Source organism: Gorilla gorilla, chromosome 2 (genome assembly GCF_029281585.2).
Source record: "Gorilla gorilla gorilla isolate KB3781 chromosome 2, NHGRI_mGorGor1-v2.1_pri, whole genome shotgun sequence".
Taxonomy (NCBI): Eukaryota; Metazoa; Chordata; class Mammalia; order Primates; family Hominidae; genus Gorilla; species Gorilla gorilla.
In genome coordinates this window covers 197251147-197264626 of record NC_086017.1, presented here as the reverse complement: position 1 = coordinate 197264626, position 13480 = coordinate 197251147, and the positions used below count along the sequence as shown (strand labels likewise).

General features: G+C 43.5%; 1 protein-coding gene across 7 annotated transcripts in view; it reads left to right on the top strand.

Moving 5' to 3' along the window:
* The window catches only part of DGKG (diacylglycerol kinase gamma), a 213869-nt gene that overhangs the window by 188069 nt on the left and 12320 nt on the right, over nucleotides 1-13480 (top strand). For all 7 annotated transcript variants that reach the window (XM_055382079.2, XM_055382082.2, XM_004038159.5 and 4 more), the window contains 2 exons: nucleotides 7946-8066; nucleotides 11318-11378. In XM_055382079.2, the coding sequence (XP_055238054.2) occupies nucleotides 7946-8066; nucleotides 11318-11378 (182 nt within the window). The remainder of the gene's footprint in view (nucleotides 1-7945; nucleotides 8067-11317; nucleotides 11379-13480) is intronic.

The window sequence follows — 13480 nt, the reverse complement described above, 5'->3', positions numbered from 1 at the left end:
GACCTTGGACTTCCAGCCTCCAGAACCATGAGAAAATACATTTCTGTTGTTTAAGCCCCCCAGCCTGTGGCTGCTTGTTTGTGGAAGCCTGGTCTGACTAATACAGCCCCTATTTTCAAGATGTGAAAACAGGCTCAGAGAGAACAAATGACCTACCCTAAATGACACAGAAATTAAAGTATTAGTCCCATCCTCAAGAACTTAGTGTAGAGTTTCCCAGCTTTTTTCTTTACCTCTGTGACTACAGTTTTTCTATCAGTGGCTATTTATTAAGTAGTGACAAATTCCTGTTTGCATTTCTAATGAATCAGATGCATACCCCTGCTGGTAAGAGCTCAACATGAGCATTGGCTAACTAGCGTTACCCACTGAACTGACAGGATTCCAGCCCAAACAATAGCACCTAACATCTTAGCACGCCAGTGCTGCTGTAACCCAGGTAAACAGACAGGGCCCACAGGTTTTATCACATGACACAGATGCTCTAAGGTATGGGGAAGTCTTCCTTGCCACTGTGGTGGTGTGGTTTAGAAATTCTGTTGGCTCCATACATATTCAGGGGCCCTGCCCCTCCATTCAGGGTTGTTTGATTCCCTAGGCTGCTCCATGGCAGCCCCAAGACCTGAACCCTGGTGTGCTGATGGAAGGGGAAGTGGAGTGGGGGTGGGATTGAGGGTAGCAAAGCATCCTCTTAAGCTAAGGATATCCCACACTTCCCAAAGGCACTGCAAAAGGCGAGCCCAAATCAGGACACCCAGAGATTCCCCTGCCTCTTAAATGATTGATTGAATTTTCACTAATGCAAAAGAGCAAGCAGGCACTGGGCGCGGTGGCTCACACCTGTAATCCCAGCACTTTGGGAAGCCAAGGCGGGCAGATCACCTGAGATCAGGAGTTCAAGACCAGCCTGACCGACATGGTGAAACCCCATCTCTACAAAAATTAACTGGGCATGATGGTGGGTGCCTCTAATCCCAGATACTTGGGAGGCTGAGGTGGGAGAATCTCTTGAACCTGGGAGGCAGAGGTTGCAGTGAGCCAAGATCGTGCGATTGCACTCCAGCCTAGGAGACAGCAAGACTCCAAATATTGGAAAAAAAAAAAAAGCAACTGGGATGAGAATGGACAGAAAAATTATGCAATAAAGGAGAGAGACAAAAACCAGGCTGGGTAGAAATTGACTGTTATATGCAGATTACATGAGTGAATTCATGGAAAGCCTGTTACCCAGTACAATCTGGGCAAGTACAGTCAGGTTTCTATATTCATGGGTTCTGCATTTGTAGCTCCAACCAACAGCAGATCAAAGATTTTTTTCTAAATGGATGGTTATGCCTGTACTGAACACATGTAGACATTTTTTCTTGTCTCTATTCTTTAAACAATACAGCATAACAGCTGTTTACAGAGCATTTGCATTGTGTTAGGTATTATAAGTAAGCTAGAGATGATTTAAAGTAACAGGAGCATGTGCACTGGTTATATGCAAATTCCACACTATTTTATATCAGGGACTTGAGCATCTGTTTTGGTATTTGCAGGGGTCCTAAAACCAATCCCCCATTGATAACTGCAGACAACTATAGTTATTATTATTATTATTATTGATTATTATCTCTTTCCTTCTTCTGGCCAAACCTGTCAAAGTCTTTGGCTCTAAAGCATCTATATTATTCAGTTTATTCAACAAACATATATCAAGAACCTTTTATATGCCAAAGGCTGGTCTAGTTGCTAGAGATACAAAGATAAACAATACAAGAACACAGTCCTGCCTTCAACTCGCAATGGAGTTGAGAGAGTGATATGTACAGAGACAGTTGTTGGGTGAGATCCACTATCTAAGCACAGAAGAAGGAACTAGCATGGTGCTTGGGGCATCCCAGGAGGCTAAACAGGAGTTGTCCAAGCAGAGGGATGTTTGCACACCTAGCTAAGGAACTTGAACATTGTTTTTGTTTTTTGTTTTTATTGTTTGTTTGTTTTGGCTTCCAGATGTTCCCAAAGAAAGACTGGATATGTCAGATGTTTCCCAGAGTGTTCTGCTAGCGTTTACTCATCAGCGTCAAGCTCATCTGGAGTTCTGACTTTTACAGGAAGTGTAAAACTATGAGGAATATTGAAGATTTAAGAAAATGTTTTTAGCCTTAATATTATGGCCTAGGGACTCTTGTACACAGCTCTAAGAAGGTAGATAGACTGACCATTGGGAGTTGTCAGGGTGAATGTGGAGAAAAAGGAAACTGAAACTAATGTATTTTGGGTGCCCACTCTGTGCCAGCCACTTTCATATACAGGTCTGCCATTTAAATCTCATAACCCCACTTTGAGGTCAATATTATTATTTCAAATTTTCCATTGAAATAGCAATAGATCAAAGCAGTCATGAAATAACTTGTTGACATTCTTCTTCACTCCAACTTCTGTATATATTTTGGGTAGTTTTATTGCCTAAGGCCCAAGTTCTCAAACTTAAGTACGCCTCAGAATCTTCCAGAGGGCTTGTCAGAACACAGACTGCTGGGCCCAAACTCCAGACTGTCTGATTGGGTAGGTCTGGGGTGTGGCCTAAGAATTTGCATTTCTAACAAGTTCCCAGGTGATGCTGAGGCTGCCGGTCCAGGACCAGACTTTGAGAACCACTGACCAATGGGAATGATCCACCCAATAACTTAGCCCAGTGGTTCCCAGACTGTGCTCATTTTTTCATCATCTGGAAATCTTTAAAAACAAAGACTGATGCCTAGCTCCTATGCTCACACATTCTGATTTAATTGGTATAGGGTGCAACCTGGCATTGTTTTTTTTAAAAGCTCCCCAGGTCATTCTAACGCTCAGCAAAGTTTAGGAACCACTGGCCTAGCCTCATTTCTCCTAGACTCTAATCCCACCCTCCAACATCCACTTCAGCTGCCCACCACTGGGACTACAGGTGGAATTTGTGCATCAGCTAGTGCTTTTCACAGCACCTCTCCCCAACCCTCTCTTTCACTGTCTCAGAACAGCTTTTTCTAGAACTCCTTAAGTCTCTTACTCACCTTCTCCCTTTTCATTCAGTCCATCTCCTTTCCTATTCAACCCAGACCCCGTGGCACAGTAATTACTGCAGCCATCTCCTGCCCACAGCCAATATCATCAATGCCCTTATCTTCCTTGTTCTTTCTTTGACTATATCTACCTGGGAAGGTTTGAGGAGGAGCATCTAAGTCAAACTGCAGGCACAGAAGTTTGAAGTTCATTTTGAACTTGTGGAAGTTGATGACACTTGACCTGAGTTTTGATAGACAAGTGAAAGTAGGAGAAAGTATATGTAGAGTACATGTAAAAGCACAGAGGAGGAAACAGTAGGGTTTGCCTGGGGAATGACATGTTGTGTATGTCTACGGCAGGCATCTAGCCCCACAAAGACAGGAAGTAAAACTGCAGAGGCAGCCCCTTGCCAGATGGGAATTGGACCTTGGGCATCAAACCAGGGAATGTGAGCATTATTTTTATAACTGTGAAGAGCAGTTGATATGTTTTTGTACATGACTTTTGTTATAACATTAATGCACACTTATAGAAAATAAGAAATACCAAAAAGCGTAAAGAAGAAAATAACAATTACCTTTAATTTAATTACCTAGAACTCACCACTGTTAAGATTTTGTTGGGATTTGTCCTTTTCTTTTATGCATATTCTTACCTAGTTGAGAGAATGCTATACAAGTAAGTTTATATCCTGCCTTCACACTTAACATTTTAACATAAACAATATTTAATGTTATTGAAACTTTGCAAATATTTTAATGTCAGCAAAAAAATTTCATCATATAGACACCATATCACTTATTTCACTTATTTAACTATTCCCGTACAGGAAGAAATGGGGGTGGGGAGATTTCCTGTTGCAAATGATGCCACAATGTACATATTTGTATGAACTTAGTTTCTATCAGTGATTTTCATGATCAATACCAAGAAAGAAATTAATGGATCAAGCAGCAAGGAAGTTTTATACTTAGTAAAATTGGCCAAATTGTTTCCTTCCTATCAGTTTATGTTTTCAGTGTGAAAGTATGCACACTGCATATTCCCTTCCCCAGCACTTGGTGTTTTGTTTGTTTGTTTGTTTGTTTTGAGACAGAGTCTCACTCCGTCACCCAGGCTGGAGTGCAGTGGCACAATCTTGGCTCACTGCAATTTCTGCCTCCCGGGTTCAAGCAATTGTCCTGTCTCAGCCTCCCAAATAGCTGGGATTACAGGCACCCACCACCACACCTGGCTAATGTTTTTTGTATTTTTGGTAGAGAGGGGGTTTCACCGTGTTGGCCAGGCTGGTCTTGAACTCCTGATCTCAGATGATCCGCCTGCCTCAGCCTCCCGAAGTGCTGGGATTACAGGCGTGAGCCACCGTGCCTGGCCAGCACTTGGTATTATGATGGGTGCCACTGAGGATTTTTCATATGGGGATGACATAATCAGATTTGCATTTCCTGGAGGCTGAACTGGATGGGCCAGATTGGAACCCCCACGGTTGTCCTTGCTTTTCCTCCCTTGCCTCCACATTCTCCTTTTTCCATTTTCCCATTTGTTATCATCCTCTTTTCTTGGAGCGCTTATATTATGTGTTCACTACACACAAAACACTGTACAAGCCTTTGCTACCAAGGAATAAATAAGAGCAGTATTGAAAGTCCTAGCTCTATGGATGTGACAAGCTCATGCTGGCCCAGAGACCCTCTTCCTCTAGCTCTGGCCAAAAAGAGTCTCTGGACAGTAATTCTCCTTAGGAAAAAATACTTTTTATATTTTCCAATGAAATTGCCAAGTAGGTTTATTGCTTAATTATTTTTTTCTTCATCCTGTGACTTTCCAGCCCCACACATGGTCATCCCTGTGCCTGGAATGTCCTTCTTCCTTCCTCTTTTCAACCCAAAAATGACCTTGGCGCTCATTCATCCTCAAAGACCTCTTTTAGAGGTCTGGGACACCTGCCTTCTGTACTTTGCCCCAGCAGAATCAGTCACTCAGGCTTCCTTGATCCTGCAGTTCAATTGCAGCATTTTCTACACCTAACTTGGTTTCTCCCTCTTGGCTAAGAGCCCTTCAAGAATAGAACATTTTGCATCCCAACTCTTACAAGACAGTGTCTGGCACTGAGTTGTTACTCAGTAACTGTTGAATGAGTGAGTGAGTGAGTGAGTGAGTGAATGAATTCCTGTTTTACTAAGGTGCATACACATTCCATCTTAAATACTAGTAAGTTGAAGAGTGTAAAGACAATATGGAGATGACATGAATTGCCAAAATCACACCCTGAATCATTGATGCTTAAGGTAAAACAGACACCTGGTATACCAGATGTCTCAATCTAAACATTAATTCTTCTGTGTGCCTAGACACTGACTTGCATTCTGTTCTCTTTCATTTTAACTCCAAATTTAAGTTGTACCTGAGTATCTCTGTGATAGAGGAAGTAAAGGGGATTAAGTGATGCCAGAATTTCCCAAAATGCATTCCTAAAAAATGGAAGCTGTGGGTTGTTTATAGGCATCACACACAAGAAAAGGGTCTTGTGGTCTTATAACTTTGGGAAACAATGTTACATAGATTTCTTTACCTCAAGACCTCTGTAGGCATTCTAGGAAGTAGAAGGAAAGATGAGTTCGGCAATGGCAGAGAAGTAAAAGAGCAACCAGGTCCTGCCTCAGTGGTAGTCATCCCAGCCTCTCTACGCCAGGGAAAACTCAAAGGCAGGATGGCAAACAGTATGCCAAGATCCTAGCCCCTTTCCCTACAAATCTCCTCAGTCCCACATCTGTGTAAGCCCCTGCCCCCACCCACCCACCATGCTGATGAGATCAGCCTTCATTACTTCTCTTCTAGAGCCAGGAAGCAAGGTAATGTGTGGGAAGTGATAGCTGCAAGGTAATGTGTGGGAAGTGATAACAACTTTGGAGTTAAAGCCATTCAACGGGAAAATTTGTTAAAAGACCAAGACATTGTAAAGCTGAAACACTTGAGTCTATTAAGTCCCCTGCTTCTTAGAACATTTTGTTACCAGGGAATGTTTTAAGGAGGGAAAACATTGAACTATCACAGCACCATCAGACACCAAATCCTGGTACAAAGAACAACAGTTTACAAGACATCTGTCTCTGCCACTCAAGAGGCTTCTGCAAAGTTCTGCTTCTCTTTTCTCCCCCTCTCTCCTACCCCAACATCAACCCTCAAACCCCCTCACCCCTAGACCTACTCTATACCTTTCTCTCCTCCTCCTCACCCTTTTCCTCTCCCTCCTCCTTCTCTCTGTCTTTATCTTACACACACACACACACACACACACACACACACACACACTTATAGCCCATGTTGTTTTCACAGACACTATTGGAATGACACAGTGAGCTAGAGCATCCAACGTTATTCAACCCTCTTTGGTAAGAAGGAGGCTAATTAAGTGACTAGAGGTTCAGACATTTATTGTTTATTAAGTCCAAACTCCTTCAGAGAGCCTGGAGCATTCTCCTAAACAAACATTACCCTTTCCTGGCTTCTTATTCCAAGTCCAAATGAGATGGAGTGTTTAAGGAGACAGTATCTTTTCACAAACATGAAGAAAGGAGTACTAGGGCAGAATGTGATTGTCAATAGAGGTAGAGGGGGAAAGCTATGTGCCTGTCACAGAAAGACTGATGCAAGCCGTGTATCTGTTGGCAGCTGATGTCCATTAGTGATCGTCAGTAATTTAGACTAGCAATGTTGACACATTTGTGGTCAGCCCAATGGTTTGTTTAACTGTCTTCACTAGGAATACATCCGTCAAGAGATTGTTTTTTAAACAATAGTTAGCCTTCTAAACAAGAGTAAAGACAAACTCAAATATCTCCTTGCCAATCTTAACACTGTTATACTATACCAGGAGGCACCTTAGAAGACAGAAGCCACCTGTTATATAAGCAATAGCATTAACATAGACACAGTTTTCTAGTTTGTGGATATTAAGAGGATGTTAGTGATTAGCCACAACTTATGAGAAAGCTACTCTTGCCTTGGTAGGCAAAGGAATGGAAAGCTTTTTTAAAATCTGCCGTTTTATTTTGCTTCTGTTTTAAATAAATGAAAGTTGTGCTGGAAAAGTGAGTTTTGAGCCCAACATCAAACATTAATCCTGCTATTGCTTTCACAAGAAACTGGGGAGGCACCATCCAAGCCTCAGCAATGCTGAAGAAAAGGACCTCATCTAGGTTGTGAATGAGAAGCAAATCCCACTGTGGGAGACCACTGGTCCTGAGTGACTCTGAGCCTGAGCCTCCTACTTCCTGCCCCTCCTTTTCTACTGTGGGCTCACAGACTCTGATGTTGGTGAAATGTTCTTTTCCTTGGCTTAGGTTAGGCACCTGGTGTCCTGAAAGAGGTCATTGGTTTTCCTAAGGATGTCCAAGGAGATTGGCTCACCAGTGGCTTACCACAGGCCAAATTTGAGGTTAATTAACCATCAGTCATTGTCAGTGGGGCCAAATGTTATTCAGACATTCAGAGAAGAGAGACTTGGTCCAGCTCTGGGTAATGGCCCTCATTAACATTCCTTCCTATCCTAGTTCCAAACCAATATGTCTTTAGCTGCACTAGGGGGTTGAAAATAATCAGAAATAGCTGGTTCATCATTTATGTCACTCTACATTTGAAGAGACTTCTTGATATGGTAACCTATTTATTGGATATATATGATGTCTGAATCAAAATCTTTTTTCACTAAAACTGACCATCTCCTCATGAAAAGGTACATTTATTGATCTTTGGGGAAACACCCTATTCAGAGTGAATATGAAAAAGGTGTTTGGTGGGAGATGAAGGGATACAGACATTGACATTGGCCATCTGGGGACCAGACTTTCTGGCCAGAACTTGTCTGAGGAACAGAGAGATGTGTATGCACTACTTTTGCTGTCTCTCTCTGCAGACCTCAGTGACCAGCTCCTTGAAGTGGTGGGGCTAGAAGGAGCCATGGAGATGGGGCAGATCTACACCGGCCTGAAGAGTGCAGGCAGGAGGCTGGCCCAGTGCTCCTCTGTCACCATCAGGTATGCCTCTTTGTCACCCAACAGCCTCTGCATCTCACCACCTCCCTACACATTCGTGCAGACAACTGAGAAGCCATCTTTGGATTTTAGGGCAGGGAGAGTGCAGCACGAAAGCTTGATAATGTTTGTAAAGAACGTCTTTGTAGACCATTTCCCAAACAGGATATAATGCGCCCATCTAAAACATCAACTGGAGGACACACCACAACCAGTCTGCTGTTCTGTTAAACTGACCTGGTGAAGTTCTCTAAACAGGAGTATAAGATTAAATGGTCCAGAGAACCAAAGGTCCAACTCCTTGGTGTTTTTATATTTGCAAATTAAAATGTTAGATAGATGGCAGAGGGATGCCAGAGGGCACACTCTGATAAAAAAAAAAAAGATGTCTCTTCTCTGCTCTGCTCCTTCTCAGACAGTGACCTGAGAAACACTATTTCCTATACACCTTTGTATGCAAAGCCATCAACATCAGCAAAACTGGCATAATTGACAGACAGGATGACAACTCTAGGGGATGGACCACACAGGTTAGCCACTGTAGGCTCCTGGAAGAGATGAAGTCTAATCGAGAGGATCCTCAGATTTCAGTTGCCTCTGATTAATCAATGCAGCTCATCACATTTTGTCTGAGATTCTTCTCCCACCTGATTATTTCAGAAGTCTTTATTCCTTTCCTTTTTCACTGAATTACTATGGACCAAATCTATTAATATGCCTTGGGGATCTCCGAGAGGAGTCCACAGGATACTGGGTTTCCCAAAGGTATTTGACCACAGAACTCTTTTCTCCCAGAACCTCCTGGGCAAGTGTCATCAGAGCACATTGGAAGAAACTCTGACCTTGGCACTACACTGCATTCCTCAGAAAGGTCCCCAGAGCGGATTCCCTGAGGTCTCTTAGCTGAAGGTCTGCTCCACTGACCCCTTTTCTTCATTTCCCCTCTTTGTTTTCTGTCTTTTCTATTCCCCAAAGCTTTGCTCTCCTTTCTTTCTGAGCTGTTGTCATGATGGGGTCCCTGTTTTCTAGATTAATTCTTGAGGCCTGTCTATTCTCCAGGACTCTAATACTGAGGAGGTCCAGTCTGTTAACACATCTAAGCCATAACTTATGAAGACCACAGAGAACAGAACATCCTGATCCTTGAGGAATCCGAAAGCCATGTATAAGGAGGAGGACTTTTTCTTCACATTCAGTAGCTCTATTTCCAGATAGAAACAGAGGGGGTGAGCCAGGAGCCCCATCCTCCTGGCCATTTCCTGAATACTATCCCCAGCCTCAAGAGCCAAAATGCCACTCTTTACTCTTGTTTTTATTAGTAGATTTATCGTTTTTATTATTAAATACCCTCAGGGTCAATCAGAGAATCATCACATCAGAAGATAGCTTTTCCCTCCCATTTTATAATTTCAAGAACAGAACAGTTGCCATACCCAGGTGAGGGCTCCTATGTCAATGGGTGATAACTGTTCCCTGCTCACCCAGACCAGAGGCCTCCAAAAGAGCCTGCCTTTTCTTCCAAAGGCAATGTATTATGAATTCATAACTCTTCTGCAGAGGGAAGTCAGAAGACTTCATCTCTCTCCTTTTAAAACCTATGGCGGGCTGTGGTGGCTGACGTCTGTAATCCCAACACTTTGGGAAGCTGAGAAGGGAAAATTGCTTGAGGCCAGGAGTTCAAGACCAGTGGGGGCAACATAGCAAGACCCCCTTCTACAAAAGATTTTAAAATTAGCCAGGTGTGGTGATGTGCACCTGTAGTCCTAGCTATTCAGGAGGTTGAGGTAGGAGGATCGCTTGAGCCCAGGAGGTCGAGGCTGCAGTGAGCTATAATCATGTGACTGTACTCCAGCCTGGGAAACAGAGTGACACCCTGTCTCTTTTTTAAAAATTCATATGCCAAGGTCAGAAAAGCCTTGCCTCAAGCAAGAAGGCAACACTTTCACCTCTCCTCTGGGGAGAGTATTCCTGGATGACCCCCTTTCCCAGGTAAGCCAGGCCCACAGTCCATGCAACCCCAGAGTGTGCTTATTCAGGAGATTTTTAAAAAGGATTGAGGTTGGGCCGGGCGCGGTGGCTCACGCCTGTAATCCCAGCACTTTGGGAGGCCAAGGCGGGCAGATCACGAGGTCAGGAGATCGAGACCATCCTGGCCAACATGGTGAAACCCTGTCTCTACTAAAAATACAAAAAAAATTAGCTGGGCATGGTGGCAGGCACCTGTAGTCCCAGTTACTCGGGAGGCTGAGGCAGGAGAATGGTGTGAACCTAGGAGGCAGAGCTTGCAGTGAGCCGAGATGGTGCCACTGCACTCCAGCCTGGGCGCAGAGCAAGACTCTGTCTCAAAAACAAAACAAAACAAAACAAAACAAAACAAAAACCAGGATTGAGGTTAGAATAGATTGCAAGGCAAGACACACTCAGACCTGAGCTGTATGTTGTATAAATTGGAGACATTACCTCATTGACATGATGCAACCTCTCACTCAACATAGAGACCAGGCCAGTTCCCCTTTCAGAGTGGAGTTTTTGGCATGTACTCTGGGCCTTCTAGCTGACTGTTTGAGGAGCATCTGCTCAGTGGTGGCGCTGCCACGCTCACTGGCCACTGTATCCCAGACTTCTGTGGACTTCACTGCTCATCCACAGCAGTATTTCTCAAAGTGGGGTCTGAGGACCGAGGCAGTAGAATCCCCTGTAGTGCTTATTAAAACACAGACCCGGCCGAGCGCAGTGGCTCATGCCTGTAATCCCAGCACTTTGGGAGGCCGAGGCAGGCGGATCACCTGAGGTCGGGAGTTTGAGACCAGCTTGACCAACATGGAGAAACCCCGTCTCTACTAAAAATACAAAAAATTAGCCGGGTGTGGTGGCGCATGCCTGTAATCCCACCTACTCGGGAGGCTGAGGCAGGAGAATTGCTTGAATCCGGGAAGCAGAGGTTACAGTGAGCCAAGATCATGCCATTGCACTCCAGCCTGGGCAACAAGAGCGGAACTCCATCTCAAAACACACACACACACACACACACACACAGAAACACAGACAGCTGGGCCTGGCCCCCAGACCTGCCAAGTTAGACTCCCTGAGGTGGTCTCAGAAATCTATTTTTAACAAGTTCTCCAAAAGAGTCTTAGAGAACCACTCTTAGGTAGGCAGATAAGGTTTTCCTACTTCTGTTTTCCTGGTGGGAATAACCTTGATTCTCCCACTTGAAAAAGCTCACTGTGTTCTCTTGGTGTTCTGGGTTCCAGGACAAACAAGCTGCTGCCAATGCAAGTGGATGGAGAACCCTGGATGCAGCCATGTTGCACGGTGAGTCTTGCCAATCTTTGAGATGGGGATGAGAAGCCTTATTTTTGAGCCCTTTTGGGCACTGACTTAATATGAAATCACTGAATCTCAGAGTCGCAGGGACCGTGGAAGATTACCTAGTGCAACCCCTCTTCCACTTTATTTATCCATCCACTCATTTACCTGGCAACTCTTAATGAACACCTGCTATATGCCAGACACTGTGAGGCGCCGGTCACAAAATTGAATGAGACATAGAACCAACTTCGAGGAGTTCACGGTTCTAGTCAGTGAATTCTGAGACTTCATCTACTGTATCCTGGACAGCCTCAGCTTGAATCATGTCAATGGCAAGGAATTTACTACCTCAAAAGGAAGACTGTTCTGCTGATGAACAAGTCAAATTGCTTCCTTACGTGGAAGCCAAATCTACACACTTACCTTACCTAGAATTTGGTAGGGTAGCTCCTTTGACTGCTGGAGCTCCCGGGAGAAAATTCCTCGCAGAGCACAGACATGCCTCCCAATCGGTGCACCCAAAGCCCTGATAACCTACTTGAAAATTCCACTGAATGAGTCACCCTGCAGGTTATCTATTTTGTTTATGGCACTGTCACCCAGAATGTAAAACAGTGCCTGGTTTGTAATAGTTGCACAATAATACACGTCATATGATGAATAAAAGACTGAACAAATGAACTAACAAAAATAGAGTATCTCCATTCCCAGACTTACCATATCCGTTAGCTCTCCCTTTAGCACTAGTACAGGAGCCATGCATCCTTCCTTCTTAGTTTGTCCTCAGTTAGAAACGCAGCTAGAATCTTGTGGTGAAGAGCAATCGTTGTCCTGGTTTTCAGGGCCTCTGCTGGGATACTACATGTGTAATACCCTCAATAAGATTGCAGCTATGCAAATTTCAAAAGACAAAAGTGGAGTTTCTAAGCTTCCTCACTCTAGTGGAGTATTCAGATACTTTGATCACCTGCTATTTCGAGCCCTTCAGAACATCAAATTGTCTTCTACTAAAGGAAGGTTTCCATGAACCTACTGAGAAAAGATAGCATCTTCTATAAAGGTTATCAAAAACAGAAATTTCTCTGCAAAAATCTTACCTCAATCTTATGAAGACCAAGAAAAAAATGAAAACACCCTATATCAAATAATAGCTTTCCACCTTGCTGGAGTTAGGACACATAGAGGGAATTTTTACTATTTATCATTTGATGGAACTGAGTTGAGAAGAATCTATCCAAGTTCCTCTTATCTCCAACCCCCCTACAAAAAAAAAGGTGGAAGAAATCAAACCCTCTCCTACCTGGTTCAGTCCTAGCTGAAAACTGGATTGCTATTCCTATAAATTGAAGCACTGGATTTTGAAATAGCCAAATGCTTCTCCCTATGCCCACACCCACCCTTCCTCCATACCACCCTTTAGAGATTACAACTCACTATGAAAAAATTTGTGAACCAATGATTTCATAGTGTGAGGCCCAGAAATCCATATGTAAAGGTATATTCATCTGCTTTGATTGCCATAATAGAATACCACAGACTGACAGCTTAAACAACAGAAATTTATTTTCTCACAGTTCTGGAGGCTGACAACACAAGACCAAGGTGCCGGAAGGGCTGGTTTCTGGGGAGGCCTCTCTTCCTGACTTCCAACGGCTGCCTTCTTGTTGTATCCTCACATGGCTTTTCCTCTGTGTTTGTACACTCCTTTCTCTTCTTATAAGGACACCAGTTCTAAGGGATTATGGCCCCCCCTCCTTGTGACCTCATTTATCCGTTATTACCTCCTTAAAGGCCCTATATACAAAGATAGTCACACTGGGGGTTAGGAATTCAACATATGAATTTGGGGGGGACACAATTTATTCCATAACAGAAGGTAACAGAAAATCATTCTTAAACTTGCAAGGGTTAAAACCCATGTACCCCTTGTTGAAACATCTTCTTGAAGGTATACACCAACTAAGAAGTGATTCAAAATTAAAGCCTTAAGAATGGACTATCACAGCCCAAAAGAACTTCTGGTAAAAATGGAAACCAGTGAAATTAGAATGAAGTTTCCAAAAACCTGCTAAATATGTTTATGCAACTAAATGCAAATGGCAAAA